Source organism: Enhydra lutris, unplaced genomic scaffold (assembly GCF_002288905.1).
Source record: "Enhydra lutris kenyoni isolate GAN:26980312 unplaced genomic scaffold, ASM228890v2 scaffoldscaffold21, whole genome shotgun sequence".
Taxonomy (NCBI): Eukaryota; Metazoa; Chordata; class Mammalia; order Carnivora; family Mustelidae; genus Enhydra; species Enhydra lutris.
This window is the reverse complement of record NW_019154105.1, coordinates 67,759,373-67,779,948: the sequence shown is the minus strand read 5'-3', so window position 1 is coordinate 67,779,948 and position 20,576 is coordinate 67,759,373. Positions and strand designations below refer to the sequence as shown.

Here is a 20,576-nt window from a genome sequence, read left to right as displayed (position 1 = left end):
TGTAGGGTTTGATCCCACAACCCTGAGACCACAACTCCAGTTAAAATAAAGAGTGGGGGCGCCTGGGTGGCTCAGTGGGTTAAGCCGCTGCCTTCGGCTCAGGTCATGATCTCAGGGTCCTGGGATCGAGTCCCGCAGCGCGTCTCTGCTCCGCAGGGAGCCTGCTTCCCTCTCTCTCTCTCTCTCTCTCTCTGCCTGCCTCTCCGTCTACTTGTGATCTCTCTCTCTCTGTCAAATAAATAAATAAAATCTTTAAAAAAAAAAAAATCAAGAGTGGATGCTTAACCCACTGAGCCCCCTGAAGCTCCCCTGGCCCAGGACTTTTCTTTATGGAAACTTTTTTTTTTTTTTAAGATTTTATTTATTTATTTGACAGAGAGAAATCACAAGTAGGCAGAGAGGCAGGCAGAGAGAGAGGAGGAAGCAGGCTCCCCGCTGAGCAGAAAGCCCGATGTGGGGCTTGAACCCAGGACCTGGGATCATGACCTGAGCCGAAGGCAGCGGCCCAACCCACTGAGCCACCCAGGCGCCCCTATGGAAACGTTTTTAACTGCAAATTCAGCTTAATGGAAACAGGGCTATTCAGCATGTCTGTTTCTTCTGGAGTGAGCTTTGGTAGCTTATGTCTTTCTAGGATTTTGTCTGTTTCATGTAAATTAAAACATGTGCTGGTATAGTTGTTCATATTATCCTGTTATTATCCTTTTAATGTCGGTAGGGTATGTAGTGATGTCCCTTCTCTGTTGCTTCTTACTGGTGACTTCTGCTTCTGCCGTGTTTTGTTGGAGTCTGCTTAGAAGTGTCTTTTATTTTGTTTCCTTTCATTTCGTGTTTCATTTCTTTTGATTTCATTATTTTGGTTTTAATCCTCTCAATATTAAATGTTTTTCTCTATTTTCATTTTTCTAAACATTGATTTATTCTTAAGAGAGAGAATATGAGCAAATGTGTGTGGGGGTGGGTGGGCAGAGGGAGAGGGAAAGAGAATCTCCTGCAGACTCCCCACTGAGCATGGAGCCTGATGCAGGGCTTTGTCCCATGACCCTGACATCACGAGCTGAGCCTAAACCAAGCGTCTGATGCCTAACTGATAGCAGCACCCAGGTGCCCTCTGTTATTTTTCTGTTTGATATCTCCTTTTTCTTCATTCTTTTTTTTCTTACTCTTTTCGGATTTAGTTTTCTTTTTTAGTTGCGTAAGATGAAACCTAGATCATTTTTTAAACTTTTTTTTTAAGGCTTTATTTATTCATTTGAGAGAGAGAAAGAGCATGAACAGGGGAGAGAGACAGAGGGAGAGGGAGAAGAAGACTCCCAATGAGCAGGGAGCCTGATGTTGATTTGATCCCAGAACCCTGAGATCAGGACCTGAGCTGAAGGCAGATGCTTAATGGACTGAGCCACCTAGGTGCTCTCTTCTTTTCTAATATATATGTTTACTGCTATAAATTCCGTTATAAGCATTGCTTTACTGCATTCCACAAATTTTGCTACCATTTTTGTTCTTGATTTCTAACTTAATTCTATTAATGTTGGGGAACATGATTTTTATGAAATAGTCTTTGAAGTTTTTGAGTCTTACTTCATAGCCCAGTGTAGAATATTAATATCTCAGGATTATTATTACTTGTGTTATATTTCATCAGAAATAGTAAGTGTTTGAGTTTGTTTCTCTTCTATTTCAGGTCTTGGTATGGTAACTCCTGTGAATGACCTGAGAGGATCTGATTCGATCGCCTATGACAAAGGGGAGAAATTACTGCGGTGTAAGTTGGCAGCATTTTATCGGCTGGCAGATCTCTTTGGATGGTCTCAGCTTATCTACAATCATATCACAGTGAGTATTAAATGGGGTAGTAACTGAGTAATAAATGGACTATTACGTGTCTGGCACTACCTCTTCCCGTTTAGGGAAGGAAGGGTCAACTGAGCTGAAGTCAATCTTGGAACACCTTCTTTCTCATTCCTGACTGCAGAGTGTAATCATCTGAAAATTATGTGGTTTGAATTAAAAATTACAAGGACAGTAGTTTTTTAAAACTCACTTTTTGCATACTGACCTTATAAATGAGCGTTTACCAAAGTATAGTCTTCCCCTGTTACCTGGGGTCTTGCTTTCTGCAGCTTCAGTTAAACTTGCTGTCGGCCAGTCTGGAAACACATGGCCCTGCTTCTGGTGTATGGTCAAGGTCAGTGGTAGCCGCTTGCTCAGTCACACGCCCACAGCACTCACCTCTTGCAGCTCCTCACCTACATCATCGCAAGAAGAAGGGTGAGCACAGGGCAGTAAGACATTTTGAGAGAGAGGGAGAGACCATATTCACACAACTTTCACTGTAGTGTATTATTATACTTATTCTAGTTTATTATCTGTTATTGTTATTAATCTCTTGCTGTGCCCAGTTTATAAATCAGACTTTATCATGAGTATGTAGACATAGGGGAAAATAGTGTATATCGGTTTTGGTACTGTCTGTGGTTTCTGGCATCCACTGGGGGTCTTGGAATGTCTCTCCCACAGGTAAGGGGAACTAGGGTACAGGCCAATCCCAAAAATCTTTTTATGCCTAAAAACCAAAGAATGAAGATGTTTGTTTTATTTCTTGTTCTGACCCAAGTCTTCTATTTCTCATAGTTTCTTTTCTTTTTAAAAGATTGTTTTTATTTGGCAGAGAGAACACAAGCAGAGGGATTGGCCGGCAGAGGGGGAGGGAGAAACAGACTCCCCACTGAGCAGGGAGTCTGATATGGGACTCAGCCCCGGGACCCTGGGATCATGACCTGAATCGAAGGCAGACGCTTAACTGACTGAGCCACCCAGGCGTCCCATCTCATAGTTTTTTCTTTAGCTGCTCCAGTTTTAGCTATTTTTTAACATTATCAGGACTTTTGTTTTCTTCTTTCAGTAAGTATTTACTTGGTGTCTGCTGTAAATATTGATTCTGTATCAAGCATTATTCTAGCTCTGGGGTTCTGTCATGGAGTGAGACAAGTCCTGCCTTTTTGGCTCGTCCTTTCTACATCCCAAGCCATTGGCCCCAGTTTCCTCCCTGTTTGGTCCAGCATGGTGTATCCTGTCCATGCCACTCTTTGCCAGTACTGTGCTATTCCTCCCTGCCCCCAAGCATCAGACCCTACTGCAGGGAGCCTCATTTGCAACTGGCTTTCTCCTTAGACTGCAGCCCCAGTTGCAAATGAATCCCCAGTGCTGCCTGGCACTGTAGGACGTCTCACTTAGCCAGCTCACTAGTGTTTCTCTACTCTGTCTATTGTCCTCGAAACTCTTGACCTCTTTTCTCCTAGCAAATGAGCACAGTGTGTCACAGAGCATGTGGGAGCGCCTGACCACCTGCAGCCAAACCTTGTTTCCCAGTTGGAGTTTCACCCCGTCTCTTGGCCACCTTTGATTCCTAGTGTCTTGTCAGGCTTCTGTTTTTCTCTTTGCTCTTCTGTTGAGATAACCTCTTTCTCTGACTTTTATACTTATTCCAGTCTCTGTTTCTTCATTGAATTTCTGTTATTGGATATTTCAAATTATTAATATAGTGCCTACTTCTAGTAATAAGTGTGCCTCCCACAGACGTCTGCAGAAGTCAGTCCTGCTGGTTCTCTCACCTCCCCTAGGGCCACTGCTGTTAACAGCCGCTTAGACTGTTTTACCCTTTTCTTCATAGCCAGCGCACATGTAGGTGATTTTCACACGTGGACTGGTAGTGGTGCTAGGTTCGCTCCATTGTAGCCTGTGGGGAGTGCCAAGCCTCCGAGGAGGAGGGTGGTCTGGAGCCCACCTTTTTGGCCAGTGCACTGTGCTTCCAGGACATGGGATGGATCTTGGCCAGAGATGTCGTATTACCCTCTCCTCTGTCTCTTCCCCACGTTGCCGCTAAAGTTTGCCTTTGAAAATGCAAACCTGGCCCTGTCGTGTCCACACGGTCAGGCCTGTAGGATATTACCTCCACCTAGCACACCTACTTCATTTCCCCCAAAGCAGTTACTATCACCCATACTTTCCATTTGCTTGTCTGCCATCCATCTCCACTCACAGGAACATTGAGTCTGTGAAGGGTGCTTCTGTAGGTACATAACAACCCAAAATCTGGCCTCAGTAAAAATATCAAACAGGAACTGGGAACTCCGTGGTGCCTTGTGGTGCTTGGTTGGAGGGTCCACTTAGCCTGCCACTTCTGCCAGTTCTTTAGTTCTGTCCCTGGCGCCTGCGTGAGAATTGCCGGCATCTGTGACTGATCCTGCTTGACGGAGTGCTCTGTGGAGGGAGTTTAATGCTCATTGGTTGGCTAAGTTCCATGAAAATGTCACATCTACAATCAGAAATGTAATCCTTGGCTTTACTAACAGCTTCATATTCTTTGGGGGTTTAAAATGCTGTTTACCAGTAGTCCCCACTATGAATGCTGTTTAAGTTTAACTTGCTGAAATTGCTTTTGCCACCCATTACCCCCTTTATTTAGTACTTGGCAGAATTAAAACATTAGTCAGTGTTCACTCTTTTGTAGATGATCTGTGTGGCCTTTAATACTTATGAGTAGAAAAGATACTGAAGCACAAAAATATTTCCTGTATCTTGTGAACTAGAGAATCTTTGAGGAAGAAAGTTTTGTTCTTATTTTTTTAACTACTTATGGCACTCATTTTTTGTTTTACAATCTAAGTGTTATATAAACTCTTAACAGAAAATAAATATTAACAGTATTTGTCAGTGCAACCAAAAAGTACTACCAGGTCACTGTGCCCTTTCTTTGAAAGGGGGCCTAGGGATTTTCTGCTGAAGGGAGTTAAGAGCACTAGCAGGCATTGGAGGATTGGAGATGATTGTCTGAATTAGATCTCTGTCTTAAGATCACATCAGGTTTCGAGAAGCTTTGGGGTGTTGTCAGAAGCCACGGTGGCCCAGTTAGCATGGGAGTTGGACTTCTCCTCGTGGTGGCACTTAGCTAATGCTGAGGCCTTTCCACCTCTAAATGCCTCTTGGTTCAGCTCCAGTGTCAACTGTGGGGTGTGCTAAGCCTTGGGGGTGGGCTGGAGCCCACCTTTGTGGCCAGTGTGCTGTGCTTCTGGGACATGGTGTAGATCTTTACCAGAGAGGCTGTGTTGGGTGTCCTTGGTTTTTAGGGAGTGACCTTAAAATCTTCGATGTGAGTGCTCAGTCCTTCTGGACAGACAAGGGGACAGACAAGTGTGTAGGAACATATGCAGTGAGGGTGGCACCAGCCCTTCGGAAACTTTCTTGCAGATATTCTCTGCTCTTGTTTACTTCACACCTATATTTAGTACTTTTGCCTTTATTATTTAGAGAGAGAGCGCGTGCGCTCGCGTGTGCATGTGTGCGCATGTGGTGGGGAGGGGCAAAAGGAGAGAAAAAGAGAATCTCAAGCAGGCTCCACACCCAGCATGGAGCCAGATGCAGGCTCGATCTCACAACACTGAGATCATAACCTGAGCCAAATCACAAGTCAGATGCTTAACAAAAAGTGAGCCACTCAGGTGCCCCAGCACTTTTTTCTTTTTTGCTTCAGACTCAGAAAATTGTATATTTTAAGCTTTTTTCTACTAAAATATGTAGATTTGATAGGCTTTTTTTTTTTTTTTTTTTGAGATACATTTTGTTTGAGAGAGCAAGAGAGAGCACGAGCAGGGGGAGGGACAGAGGAAGAGGGAGAAGCAGACTCCGCACTGAGTGGAAGCCCATCACAGGGCTCCATCCCAGGACCCCGAGATCATTACCTGAGCCGAAAGCAAGAGCCAGGCGCCCAACCGAGTGAGCCATCCAGGTATCCCTAGATTTGCTAGGCTCTTAAGTCAAGGAAGAAAAACTGTTAGTATTCTTTATAATAGAATTTGAGTCTAAATATCCAGGCGTAGGTGGGATGTGGCCCCGTTATTAACACCAGTTTGAGAGAATGTTGTATGCTATGAACAACGTTACAAAGACCATGTGAAGAAATGAGAAGTCATTATAAGCAAGAGAGCATACAGTGTATACTGCTAGTAACTATATGCACAAGGTCTGCATGGTGATAGGGAAGCATGTTATTGGCTTTGTAGTAGGTTTTTAACGTGGAACCTGATAGCATGCTTTTAAAATTTATATGGAAGACAAAAAGTCCAAGAGTAGCTAAGATGAACTAAGTAAGGAGTTTTTCCTAACGACTGTCAACTTATAAAGTGATGGTAATTAGAATAGTGTGCTTTGCGCAAAGGAAGGGACAGAACAGAACCCGGAGCCGGATCTCATGTACTGAAATCAGAGACGGAGAAGAGTCCGCATTGTGGATTGTAATTGACGCTGACACAGTTGGACTGAAAAATCGAAATTGGAAAGTTATATATTTATATCCACAAAGCAATCCAGCGAATTCAGAATTTTTTTTAAATTGGTCAGGCCACATCCCACTGCCTTTTAAAAGTCATTTTATTTTACTTTTTTAAGATTTATTTTATTATTTTTGACAGACATCACAAGTAGGCAAAGAGGCAGGCAGAGAGAGAGGGGGAAGCAGCCTCCCCGCTGAGCAGAGAGCCTGATGCGGGGCTCGATCCCAGGACCCTGAGATCATGACCTGAGCCAAAGGCAGAGGCTTTAACCCACTGAGCCACCAAGGCACCCTCAGAATTTTTTTTTTTTTAATTTTAAAGATTTTATTTATTTGAGAGAGAGAGCATGAGTGGGAGGGATGGATAGAGGGAGAGGGAGAAGCAGGCTGCCTATGTGGGGCTCGATCCCAGGACCCTGGGATCATGACCTAGGCTGAAGGTAGATGCTTAACCCAGGTGCCCCTAGATTGTAATTTTTAAAGAAGATGGCAGTAGAAACACGGAGCTCCCATACACTGCTGGAAGGAGTGTACATTTAGTTAGGCCCTTTGGAGATAATTTAGTGTCTCTGAAAAAACCTGACCATGTATGCTGGGAGACAGGTACAAGAACGTTCCCAGCATTGGGTTATGTAGCAAAACAGGAGCCATGGGCATTGACAGAAGAATGGACACATTTGTTGTGTATTCATCCAGTATCATGAGTATCATAATGTGGAGGAATCTCAGAAATAATGTGGAGGAAGAAAGGTCACTGAAAAATGCAGTATGATTCCAATTATTTGAGGTTCATAATCAGATAAAAATTAAACAAGATATGGCTTCAGGATGAATATTTATTAGGTAAAACTGTAAAGTCAAGGAAGAAGGTGCTGAACACATAATTCAGGATAGTGGTTACTTCTGGGGAACAGGGAAGAGACAAGCTTCCGGGAAACTAGAGAGTGTTTGATTTATTATTATACTTAAATTGTACACGTACCCTCTAAACACTTTTTATACGTTGTGTGAGATAAAAACTGTTGAAGGAAGTAAATATATCTGGTGTTTAATTTTTTCTTATTTCCAGCCTTTTTTTTTTTTTTTTTTTCATTCTAACCAATAAATGCACAAAGGAATTCCTTGTTTTCTGTTTTGATCCAACTTGGGAATTGGGATAATTGTCTAGTTAGTTTTATTTTAGATAAAAAGATGTACACTTTTTAAAATACAAGAACTGAATTTAGAAATAAGCCTCACTAAACTCACCATTAATGGGAAAATATTTTCGGTAAAGGTGGAAATCACGTGGGCATTTTTGAAACAACCATGAGAATGGGGAAATGGGGATTTACAGAGAGTGGACATCACAGAGGTGGATTTAGAACAGACTCATTCATGGTCATGATTTACTACTGTTGCTCCTACTGCTAGTACTCGTGGGGAGATGCTGTTTACTGCTTTGTGAGTAGGAGCTCTTATCATTCCCTCTTTAAGAATAAGGATGCCGGCGGGGAGGGGCACCTGGGTGGCTCAGTTGTTAGGCTTCTGCCTTTTGCTGGGGTCGTGATCCTTGGGTCTTGGGGTCAAGCTCTGCATCGGGCTCCCTGCTCTATGGGAAGCCTGCTTCTCTCTCTCCCACTCCTCCTGTTTGTGTTCCTTCTTTTGCTGTGTCTCTCTGTCAAATAAATAAAATATTAAAAAGAAAAAAAAAAGGATAAGGAGACTGGGAACGCACTGTCCCAAATGAGCCTGGCCTATACCTGGCAGAGCTAGGATTCTAACTAAGGTCTTACCGTGATTGTGGATCAGAGTTATGCTATACTTCAGGGATCAAGTAAATTTAGCACAAAGCTGACATGAAGAGGTCGGGTAGTTTCAGGTGTCTGAGAACTAAATTGTAGAAGTGGGGAGTTGGGTTTGTACAGTGTTGCATACTAGAAAGAGTGATGAAAAGTTGAGGAAGACAGGTTTCTGCTCAGTGTGAGAGAGAATGTTTGATGACTAGGTCTCCAGAGTTATTTCCATCTGTAGCCTAGCCCCCTGTGGTGGAGCTGGCGGTCAGTGGCTGTTTGCTGAATGAAGAAATGAGGCAGGAGAGTGGGGATGTGGTGCCCACCATGACATCTGCCTCAGCAGACCCTGTGTGTGCTTCTGTTCAGGCTACTACAGAAGTCACCACACTGGTTAGGAAGTTAGGCTAAACACTGTAATTCCTTTCTCATGAACGCTACAACAAATGACCAGCCTCGTCCCTGTTGGAGCTCTTTGACTAGCAGTAAACGTGTTCTAATATGATGGCTTTGGGAAATCGTTTGAGTCTCCCAAAATCATCATAAAGACTAAACTGAGTTTTTAGAGGGCAGGACTCTTTTTTCCTGTGGTAGTACGAGCATCTAACACAGGTACGTAGCATGTGCCACATTGGTACTGAATGAATTGTAGAAAGAAAGCCTTTGAGGAAGGAGCAAACTGACCAGGGGCGTGGTAATGGGGTGTGGTTGAGACTTTGAAATCCATCAGGCCATAAGGAAGACCCCTCTGTTTTTTGTGCTTGTTAGGATTATTCACTAGCCTGTGGGTTTTGAGCACTAAAGACAAAGTCCCTTTGGACAAAAGTAAGTTTTGGTTTTCACCATGATATGCCTGAGGAGTGGTGTCTTTCTGCATGTGGTACTGGCTTTGTAGCTACCAGGTTTCCTCTTTATGAAGTCATTTGTCATGAATGCGACCAGGATGCACGTTATATACCCGAGACGTGACTACAGTATGATGATGGAAGCTTCCAGTCCTTGTAGTTCCGTGACAGACGCTGTACCTACGGGCTTTCCTGCGTAGCTCACAGAATGCGCACAATAAACCTGTGAGTTTGGATAGAAAGAGATGCGAATAATTTCAGTTGGATTTTTGAGCTGACTCAGCAATTTTCCTTACAGACCAGAGTGAGCTCCGAGCAGGAACATTTCCTCATTGTTCCCTTTGGACTTCTCTATAGTGAAGTGACTGCATCCAGTTTGGTAAGAATATCCTTTTCCTCTTGGGTATCATGTGTGTCTAGGTCATAGTTGATAATTAAATACCTTTTAATCCCATGAGACCTATAAAACCCAAGAAAGAGGACAAAGTTTGTGTTTTATGTGATAAACTCAGAAAAAAAAAAGCTTTAGAATTAGTTATAAACACTTTAAACTTTGGCTGAAATAATTTCTAGGAAGGGTCATTTGAAATCCTCTTGACATCTTAAATTTTTTTTTGCTTATTTTCAGGTTAAAGTCAATATACAAGGAGAGATAGTAGATCGTGGAAGTACTAACCTAGGAGTAAACCAGGCTGGCTTTGTGTTACACTCTGCCATCTACGCTGCGCGACCAGATGTCAAGTGCGTGGTGCACATCCACACGCCGGCAGGGGCTGCGGTGAGTGTGCTGCTCCCTGAGCGACTCAGAGTGAAAGCTGTGGAGCGAGGGGCGCTTCACATGTCCTCATAGTTGTGCTCTCTTGAGGCAACAAGTCAATAAGCCTGGTTTTGTGGAGTAGAAAAAGTCTTTGACTAAGTTTACTTTCTTAAAAGAATTTTTTTCCTTTTAAGGGGTCTATACACTCTCTAGTTTTGGAAAACCTGTGTGAATCTGAAAGTGTCCATTAGACTTAACAGAAAGTTGGAGTGTGTTGAGGGTGAGGTCAGACTTCAGTGTGGGGAAGACTGCTGGGAGCTGCAGAGGGAGGGCCGTAAGCAGACTCCTTGTCTGTGAAGAGGGTTTGTGGGGGGTGCCAGACAGGCTGCAGGGGGAGGATGCGGTGGTCTCAGGGAAGTGCTACAGGAATGCAGGAGGCCTGGACCTGCTCATGGTCCCTGGGGTGCCAGATAGGGGTGGCAGACGTGAGAAGGGGGTGGTTGAGGCCTGGAAGCCTCTAGATGTCTGCCCGAAGCCAGCAGACTCCGGGGCTGGATCGTGATAGGAAGGAGAGGAGGAACGGCTGTGGCAAGAGGAAGGCACAGACCTCGTAAGCTGTTGGGAGACCTGGCCTCTGAGCCCGGAGCTTCCCCAGAGCCCGCCCCAGCACAGTCAACAAGCCTGGGCCCTTCTTGTGCCCACAGGCCAGACCTCCCAGCCTGAACATGCCCATTCTGGTTGTTAGTATGGTCATGTGACAGTGAAACGCTGCAACTCTCCAGAATTGGCTTTTTATCACCCATTGTATATTCTAATGACTTTCTGGACTTATTTTTACCACACATAACCTCGTGGATTCAGTAATGCTGAATGTTCACCTGATGTTTTAATGTCATGCGTATGGGATTGTTTTAATGGATGTTTGATCTGTCTGGCTTAGTTATTTTACTTTGAACATGTGGTTCTAGATGTCAACATAAGAGTTTTAGTAGAGCTATCATTTTCTGAAATTTTTTCTAAAAAAAAGTGTGCTCTTCCAGCCACAAAAAGTCCATGCATTTTAATGAACTATTAGCAGTACCTTTAAAAATATGGTTACAAACAGCTTACTGTATAATTTTTTTAAAAAGATTTTATTTATTGATTTCACAGAGAGAGAGAGAGATCACAAGTAGGCCGAGAAGCAGGCAGAGGGGTGGGGGGGCGAAGCAGGCTCCCCGCTGAGCAGAGAGCCCGATGCGGGGCTTGATCCCAGAACCCTGGGATTATGACCTGAGCCGAAGGCAGAGGCTTTAACCCACTGAGCCACCCAGGAGCCCCTGTATAATTTATTTTAAAACATACCAGATCACTTCACTTGGAAATTTCTTCTTCTAGGAAGGCTGATACCGTGAGAGAGAGTAAATATGACGTTGCCGCCTTTTTTGTGGTGGCGTCTTTTAGATGAACTTGTGTGCAGTTGTTGCACTTGTGGATACTCTTGGAATCTTTGGAGCCTGTTAGTTGAGGTAGAAATCCTTAAAAGTTAGCACATTCCAAAGTCAATTTGGGAACATTAAGGAAATTAAGGGCTTTATGAACACTTAGGATTGTTTTTTTGCAATAGAAGAGAAATTATACAGCATAATTATTCTAAACTTCAGAAATTGGCTCTTATCTACATTTCACGTTTTGTTCTCCCCTACAGCCTGAGATGACAAGTGGGTCAGAACCTTACAGCATGTCCAAACCTTCTCTTTGCAGGGTCATGGCTCACTCAGAGGGAGCCCTTGTCTCTCCTTGCAGTAGGGCCGGGCTCATCTTGTGAGGAAGCCTGAGCTCATATAGCATTATGATCAGTGTGGGAGAAGTCCAGAAAGACATGGAATTTCTTTTGAGGCTCTCCCAGCATTGCAATGCCTTTGATTTTTAAGTGTCCATCTGTAGTAAGCCCCAGAAGTAAAGTTCATCTTAAGTTCATATGTTCATTTATTTCTGAGAAGAGAACAAAATAAAATATGTTCCCCTTTTTATTTCTTTGAGGAAAGTGTTTGCCACGTCATCAAGGTGTGACTGTTGATTGGTCTTCATTCATGGTGACTGCTTGTTCTCTAGGTCTCAGCGATGAAATGTGGCCTCTTGCCAATCTCCCCGGAGGCGCTTTCCCTTGGAGAAGTGGCTTACCATGATTATCATGGGATTCTGGTTGAGGAGGAGGAAAAAGTATTAATTCAGAAAAATTTGGGGCCTAAAAGCAAGGTCAGTAGGCATCTAATCTGGTATTTAAATTGTATAGGAAAGAAGAAAAAAGTCAGAGTAGCTGTCTTCTTGCATAGCTCCTCCAGCTTTCGTGTCTCCCTACAGGTTCTTATTCTCCGGAATCACGGGCTCGTGTCAGTCGGAGGGAGCGTTGAGGAGGCCTTCTACTACATCCATAACCTGGTGGTCGCGTGTGAGATCCAGGTGGGCGGGGACCAGTTTCTGCAGGCTATGACTTATTTTGGCATTTGCAGGGTTCTTGCAGATTTTTGATACTTGTTTAGTAGGAATGAGTTTTTGCATAACCTCTTTGCCTGAGGTGAGCTAGTGGATTTGGAAACTGACCAGAGCAAATGCCATTTCACTGATTTAAGTTGGTGAACGGTTATTGGGCTTTTCATTTCTAGTTTTTGTTATTCAAATACAGACGTCACCACCATTTACAGAATGCTAGTGTGTGCCAGCCCCATATCAGGTGCTTTATTTACATGTTATTTTGTTTGCCCCTCATGGCCCTGTTCGTGGAGGCAGGTGCAGAGAGGGAGACACTTGCCAGCTGTGTTCAATCCCAAGTCTGTGCTCTCCGCACTGGAACCTTGACTTCATCTAGGCAGCACTGCAGTCCCCAGGCTCCTTCATACAGCCTTAAGAGGGGCTTTGTTTCCCTGTTTCTCCTCCAAGCAAGAGGGCCCAGTATCTTTGTTTTGCTAACGAAGAACTTCTGAAAATGACTTTGTGTGTGGATTATCTGTCTCTGTCCATCCTTCAGTTTTTATTCTTACACTCTGACGGCTTGGTTTCTTCAGAGACCTACATTTCTGTTTGAGTCATCTCTCTGTCGTCATCTGATCTGATCCTTTTGTCCTCGGCAAGAAACTCAAATGGTACTATCTGCTTGTTTTGGAAAAGGTTCGAACTCTGGCCAGTGCAGGAGGGCCGGACAACTTAGTCCTCCTGGATCCTGGCAAGTACAAAGCCAAATCCCGATCCCCGGAGTCCCCAGCAGGGGAGGGCACCAGCTCACCTCCCAAGTGGCAGATTGGCGAGCAGGAGTTTGAAGCCCTTATGCGGATGCTCGATAATCTGGTAAGATCGTTGTTACCACCTGACGATAAAGCTTCTGTTCCAAAAGCAGCAATGTCAGTGTTTTTATAGCAAGTGAAATTGCTATCTTCACGCGGTGTGTGAATGCTTTCCCCTCAAAAATCATGAAGAAGCACCAGGGCAATTGAACTCCTAAGCTAAGTCACAATAAAATAGGGAGGGTTGCTTGTGTTCCTTTGTTGTTTCCTTTGTGGGGACAGGAGCAGAGAGCATGCCTGCTCAGAAGTGGACAGTTTGGCCCTGGAGCAGCAGTTAGCAGTGCCCGACCTCCCATAAGCAGGCTTGGGGGTGGGGGAGCTTTAGCGTAGGAAGGTGGAGCGCGCCCCCCCCCACCCATGTGCTGCCATAGCTGTGGCAGGTGTTGTCGATGGCAGCACCGGGGCCCGTGGGGCTCGTGGGGCCCATTCTAGCCTAACAGGACTGTTGGACCAGGGCACAGGTGGGACGGGTGGCCTCAGGAGGCAGGAAGTCTAACTTCCTTAAAGATTTTGGAACAAAAAGAGTATCAGATTCAGTGTGTGCGAAGCGTCCTCAGGAGCTGGATTTGTTTAGTCAGGGCGGAATGAACAGAGAAAGCAGAATCTTCCATAACTCCTGAATTCACTGGCCCCGTAAAGATGGATTGTGTTAACTGACCCGCTGCTCTTGAGCCTCTAGCCACTCATAGGACACAAGGAGTGCATAATAGCTGGGGAGAGGGACTCACAATGCTAGAGGCAGCTGAGCATTTGGGATCTGAGTTCTGACAGGGCGTGATGAGGGCTGCAGAGGTGGAGACAGGGCATGGGCCAGGTCACGGGGAGCAAGAGGAGGAACAGAGCTCACTAAGGAGATAGAAGAAGCAGCTGGCATTAGGTGGGAGGGGGCAGTCGTGGCTCAGGTGTCAGCACTGGGCGGCAGGTTCCCCCAAGGGGCCCGACGAGACAGAGAGTGCTGGGGTGGCTTCTTCTCTCCTCCTGGCAGGCACTCTAATGTGTCTCACTGTTCTGTGACCCTGAAGTCAGGCAGGAAAACAGGAGAAAGGACTAAGAATCGAGAATGCCAGGCCACCACATGTTGTGTGCTCAGTGCCTTCTCAAAGAGGGAGAGAAACCAGAATTAGGCAATAACTCTAATTTGCTAGAGGAGGGAGAGGAAGGATGAAAGATGAATCATTGAAGCGCTTGTTACAAGGGTGTGGTATTCAGTGTCCTTACTGCACATGGTCGCACAGTCGTTATTGTCATTTAAAAAAATTAATTTAAAATTTTAAATTAATTTTTAAAAATTAAATTAATTAACTTATTTATTTATTGACAGAGAGAGATCACAAGTAGGCAGAGAGTCAAGCAGAGAGAGAGGGGGGGGAAGCAGGCTCCCTGCTGAGCAGAGAGCCTGATGCAGGGCTTGATCCCAGGACCCTGGGATCATGACCTGAGCCGAAGGCGGAGGCTTTAACCCACTGAGCCACCCATGCACCCCGTTATTGTAATTTTTTAAAAAAGATTTTATTTATTTGACAGGGAGAGCAAGAGCGTATAAGCAGGGGAAGGGGCACTGGAGAGGGAGAAGCAGGAGAGGGAGAAGCAGACTCCCCACTGAGTGGGGAGCCTAATGCAGGACTTGATCCCAGAACCCTGGGATTATGACCTGAGCCAAAGGCAGACACTTAACCGACTGAGCATCCCAGGTGTCCTGATTATTGTCATTTTTTAAAAAAATTTATTTATTTGACAGAGACACAGTGAGAGAGGGAACACAAGCAGGGGGAGTGGGAGAGAGAGAAGCAGGCTTCCCGCTGAGAGGGAAGCATGATGTGGGGCTTGATCCCAGGATCCTGGGACCACGACTCAAGCTGAAGACAGACGCTTAATGACTGAGTCATCCAGGCCGCTGCTATAGTCCACATTTTGTGTAGCATTTGATTAACCATGTATGTTTGCCCATAATTGAGCAGGGTAGATAATAGTTGAAGATTGTCATACTGTAAGACCTATTTGAACATAGAGTTAGAAGAAATGCTAAATTGCTTCCCTGAAAAACCAAGATGTAATTCCAGCTTGTCAAAGAAGGAAGGAATCCTTATGTTCAGCTGTAATCCACGCCCTGCAGCAGGTCTGAGGCCTGAGGATTGCCTCTCATTTTAGGATTGTAGCATTTAAAGGGGAGGTATAAGAAACCGTACCCTCTGAGGATAAGGTTTTGAGATGTTCTAGTGGTTTATCTTGGAGTCATGGTGACGACTCAGGTGTCTTCCTGAGGAAGAAGACACTGCAGTTGTTAAGAACCGTGTTTTGCTGAAGGTGGCCTTTTCACCACCGAGTGGTTAGCACTCAGCGTCCTCAGTGGCACGCTCAGCAGTGGAAACGCTGCGGGGTGGACACTTGCCTGTCTTCCTGAGGGCAGTGGTGGGGGAAACAAACAGCCACCGACTGATGACTTCATTTCGAGATTGTTACCACCCTTTTTTGAACATAGTAAAGGAATGATTGGTAATGAAAGTGGTCTCCAAGGAAGAGGAGCACCCAAAGGGAGCAAATTCCTCCCCTTCCGTCTTACAGGACAGAATCAGGAGAAACATGAAGGATTCTAAAGCTCCTTGGCAGGCAGAGCACCGGCCGTGGCCCCTCTTGCATGACTAGCCTCTGATTCTCCGGTCACTCCCTGTTCCTTTGTGGCTGTGAATGACTTGGTCCACACATGCAGCTGTGGGTCAGGAGCCGGCTGAACCAGATTCTTGGCTTAGGGTCTCACAAGGAAGGCTACAGTCAGCGTGTCGTCCAGGACTGGACGTTATCAGAAGTCTGGGTGGGGGAGAATCCACTTCTAGGATCCCTGGGAGTGTGGGCAGGATTCATTTTTTTAACAGCTGTAAGAGTCCTGGCAGCTTGGTTTTTCAGAGTCAGTGATGGACAGAGAGACTCTCTCAGCATGGGTGCCATACTCGGGGTGCTTGGGTGGTGTAGTCGGTTGAGCTCCTGACTCTTGGTTTTAGCTCAGTGACATCACAATCTCAGGGTGATGGGATCAAGTTTTATGTCGGTCTCTGCAGTTGGCACTGGGTCTGCCTGAAATTCTCTCTTCCTCTTCCTCTGCCCCTCCCACTCAGGCGCTCTCTTGTGTGCATGCTCTCTCTGAAATAAATAAATCTTAAAAACAACAACAACAAAAAGATGGGTGCTACACTCGTAAGTAATGCATCCAGTCACCTTTGCCAAATTCCGCTGATTAGAAGCCAGTTAGGTCCTGCTAAGCTCCAGGAGGGAGGGGCTAACAGCAGACGGGGGGCTGTGGAGGGGGGTCATCATGAAGTCTGTATGCCACAGCCACCAGGTGCTAAGCACTGGTTAGGAGTAAGATGTCACACTTGCCTTGTAGAGAGTGTCTTTGGAACTCAACACACAGGCCAGTCCAGCATGCGGGCCCGGTGCTATGACAGTGTGTTCCCGAGGTGTGAACCCGCAGGGCCCCGTCGTATGCCCTTAGTGAGTGGTTATGAGGCAGAACGGAAGGTTCAACTCGAGCGTTGTTACATTCAAAAGTAAAGCAGTTTTGTCAGGAACCTTTGACCTTCCCCAAAGATTGCGACAGTATCTAAACTTTATCCTAAATGGTAAACAAAAAGCTAAGTATTAATTAATATAGCCTGTACTCTAGCCAGCAGCAAGTAAGCCCTGTTTAAGTGTTGAGTTTATTAACTGTCTGACCGAGCACAATGCCTAACCAGTTCTCAGGTCAGAACATAGCAGTACCAGGGTGCCTGGCTGGCTCAGTCACTGGAGCATGGGACGCTTGACCTCAGGGTTGTGAGTTCAAGCCCCGTGTTGGGTTTGGAGCCTCCTATAAAACAAATAAAACAAAACACCCCAGCAGCACCTCAGGACCTCTGTGTCCCTTTTAGGCACTTACCCATCCCAGGGGTGACCACTGCCACCTTGGTTTTACCTCTTTTTGTCCTTTTTATGAATGGAAGAATACAGTGTGTTCTTTCCCATTTGGTTCCTTTGACTCCACATCATTTTTGTGAGATTCCCTCTAATGGCGCCCCTGGTCCTGGAGTATTTGCTCGGGTTCCAGGTCCCTAGTTTGTTGTGTGGACGTCCCTCAGTTGGCCTGCTCAGGTGTTGTTCGCTCTTTCTGGTCTGGGGCTGTGAGGAGCAATGCTGCTTTCAGAGTCCTGGTGTCAGTCCTTGTGTCTCTGCCAGCCAGCAGCTAGGTGCATGCGTGCCCAGCTTTTCTAGGGCTTTCCACACAGTCTTCTGAGGTGACACTGTGTCGAGATCTGGAATGGTGACTGTCTTTCTGTCTCTTTGGCCCCTAGGGTTACAGAACTGGCTACCCTTACCGATACCCTGCTCTGAGAGAGAAATCTAAAAAACACAGCGATGTGGAGGCTCCTGCAAGTGTCACAGGTTACTCCTTCGCTGGTGACGGGGACCCGGGCACTTGCTCCCCTCTCAGACACAGTTTTCAGAAGCAGCAGCGGGAGAAGACAAGATGGCTGAGCTCTGGCCGGGGCGACGATGCTTCTGAGGAGGGGCAGAACGGAAGCAGCCCCAAGTCGAAGACTAAGGTGTGGACGAACGTTACACACGATCGCGTGAAACCCTTGCTGCAGTCTCTCTCGTCCGGTGTCTGCGTGCCAAGCTGTATTACCAACTGCTTGGTCTGTGCCTACCTTACTGTTCATAGTTAGATGATGTAGAGCAAGTGGGTAGCTGGGGCTTCGGAGGCTTTGGGAATCCAGTCCCCCTGACCCGAACTGAAAGCAAACCTTCCTCATTAACCTTCCTTAGCCCGAACCAGAATCTGCTCTGTGTGTCAGCTGTAATTCAACTAAATCTGTCTGTTTGAAACTGCTTAAGATCTGTCCTTCAGTAGCTCCACGCAACAGAGATCCTGAGTAACTCACACGTGCTAACCCGCAAGTTGGAGCTGCCATTTAACTCAAATTGTATTGAAGGAGTCATAAAACTTCTTGCACAAAATGGTAGTTTGGTCTCGAGCTGTGATCGTGGCGTCTTAATCTCCAGTGATTTCACATAATCTCTGCGGTCTGTGCTTTCAAGTCTCCAGTGTTGTCTTAAGCAGTTTACTCTGTCTCACGGATGTTTCCTCTGCTGACCTTGTCCTCTCTAGTTAGCCTTGTGCCCTGCTCGCTGTCCCAAAGCCTCCGAATGCTCTAAGCCAGCTGCCTTGTGCATGGACTGTTGCATGTGAGTAGACGGCCATAGTGGTGAGTCGTGTGACTCCTGCTGGGTGTGGCATGACCCAAGTGCAGCGCAGGCCACCTGCAGGTACCCGCGACAGACCCTGTCAGCGTGCTTTGTGCCAGGAGGGGCAAGCACGGCCCTGAGAGGTATTCGCTGGCCTGGTTCTCGCGCCCTGCGGGGACTGGTCTTCACTGCCCCCTCAGCCGGCCGCAGACAGCTGGGTGGCTCCCACGCCACAGACTAGGGAGGCCCCCGGCGTGGGGTCCTGTGAAGAGTCAGGGGCCGGGTTGACTCCTCTCTGCATGCCACGTTCTGTAGGAGTCCAGGTGACGTTAGCTCAGCGGGCCTGGCAGGGCCTTCTGTTCCCCAAATAACAGTGTTTTTACTTTATAGATTTATTCCAAAGAACACAGCTCTGTCTTCCACAGGTGGCTGTGGCGAGAGCCTCTGTGCTCCTGAGTGGACGGGTCATGTGGGCAGAGACTCCGTGTGCACGTGGCGGGGCTCAGCATTTGAGCCCATCTCTCCTCTCTCCTTCACCCTCCCTCTCTCCCTCTCCCTCGTTTTTTCTTTTCAAGTTTCATTTGTTTCGTTTTTATTTATTTTGCTTGTTAAAGGGAGTGGGCCTAAAAACCACCTTTCCGCTGCTGATAGAAATATGTAGTGCCGAGTGGCTGTGGTGAGGTTTTCCAAAGCGCCCGTGTAGTGGCAGCTGTGCACTTTATTTGCAATTGGCTTGAGAACACGTGCACTCCTGTGAGGTCCTTGAGGCAGTGCACATGACACTGATGGGGAGACCTGGCTCAGCGGCGACGTGTGGGGCTTCCCCGCTGCGGGGTAGCGCAGGCTCCGGCCGCTGCTCCCAGGTCGGTATGTGAACTCATGGTCACTGTTCTTAAGTTTCAGACATGTTCAAGCTTCTGAGGTTATTGGGTTAATGTTTTTGACTAAAAGCTATGTTTACTAAAGAGCTGGAGTTGTTTTTATCTGAGAAGATAACCCTCAGTGAGTACCTCGCAGCTCACGCCCATCCCACACTCCCCTTCGCGGCGGCTAAGCTCTTGCCACTTGTGTTGCTTTCTTGAAGCCTTATGGTTTCTGGCTCCCCGACTGCCTCCTGAAAGTACCCCGAAAGGCATAACACTGCCGGCCTTGTTTCACTGCTCAGTGCTCACCCATGCGTGCGAATGAGAATCCAATGAAAAACCTCATATTTGATTGGCGATCCCAAAACTGGCAGGTGAAAGCGTGTGCTGACGCTACGCACTGATGACTAAAATGGCCTTCGAGTGAGAACTCAGGAAGCGCTTCCCGTTTGTTTGGGATATTTTTGTAACACTCTGAAGTATGAAGTTATAGAAAATACTCGACATCACCAAACTCTACTGCTGGTGGCTGCCGTGCACATGGTCACATTGGTGATTCACACGAGCTATGCCGGTGGTGCATTCTGATGCTGTAGTTTATTTCCGTGCCAAACTTTGGTGATGCCCACTCCTGCCTCACGATGCGGCCCTTCCCTTCACCTGGGTGGCAACATCACATCGCTTTTCATGACCCTGCCATCTCATGCTTCCAGCAGCTTTGGCATTGAGGACTCTCAGGGCAGTGAACCAATGTGCTCTGAAGGGTCCCCCTTCCCCAGCTGGTCTGCGGGAGTCCCGGAGCAGAGCTCGGTTGCCTGCCTGTGCCACGCCTGAGTTTTCTGTGGGGTGTTCTGGAGGGCCTGTGCTGGTCGGTCATGACCTGGGTTCCTGTTTGCACATGCCCTGTCCCGATCCCTCTGCTGCCGTGACAGGAGGTGTGGTCATTGGTTCATTCTCTGTGATGTTCATGCATGACCAGGTGTGAGACACGGTGGACAGATTGGATGCTGTGGTCTCATAGAGCGTTGTCTCCATTCTGACTTTTCAACTGTTCTTGATATTTGCAGTGGACTAAAGAGGATGGACATAGAACCTCCACCTCTGCTGTCCCTAACCTGTTTGTCCCATTGAACACTAACCCAAAAGAGGTCCAGGAGATGAGGAACAAGGTGCGTACCAGCAGTCATCAGCCCTGGGTGGAAACAGTAGCAGGCGGAGGCAGAGTCGGCGGTGGGTGGGCCGGGGTGCAGGGCGCACTTGCCCGGGGCGGGGGGGCTGCTTCTGCCACCTCTCTGGTAGCCGAGGCTGTGTCTTTCCTCCACTTCCGCTGTCGCGCTAACAGGTGTGCGAGCAGTAGATGGATCGGGCTGCTGGTGCTGGAACTGCTTGCTCACAGAGCCGGGCAGAACTGGAAGCTAGAGAGCCTGTTTCCAGCCAGAACAACCTTTGGCCCTCTGCTTGAGCGTTCATT

General features: G+C 46.7%; 1 protein-coding gene across 2 annotated transcripts in view; it reads left to right on the top strand.

Moving 5' to 3' along the window:
• Window positions 1–20,576, top strand: part of LOC111149317 (adducin 1) — an 88,067-nt gene that overhangs the window by 55,303 nt on the left and 12,188 nt on the right. For both annotated transcript variants that reach the window (XM_022506315.1, XM_022506314.1), the window contains exons 4-11: window positions 1,685–1,836; window positions 9,247–9,327; window positions 9,577–9,726; window positions 11,800–11,943; window positions 12,049–12,147; window positions 12,853–13,029; window positions 17,348–17,599; window positions 20,173–20,274. In XM_022506315.1, coding sequence (XP_022362023.1) covers window positions 1,685–1,836; window positions 9,247–9,327; window positions 9,577–9,726; window positions 11,800–11,943; window positions 12,049–12,147; window positions 12,853–13,029; window positions 17,348–17,599; window positions 20,173–20,274 — 1,157 coding nt within the window. The remainder of the gene's footprint in view (window positions 1–1,684; window positions 1,837–9,246; window positions 9,328–9,576; window positions 9,727–11,799; window positions 11,944–12,048; window positions 12,148–12,852; window positions 13,030–17,347; window positions 17,600–20,172; window positions 20,275–20,576) is intronic.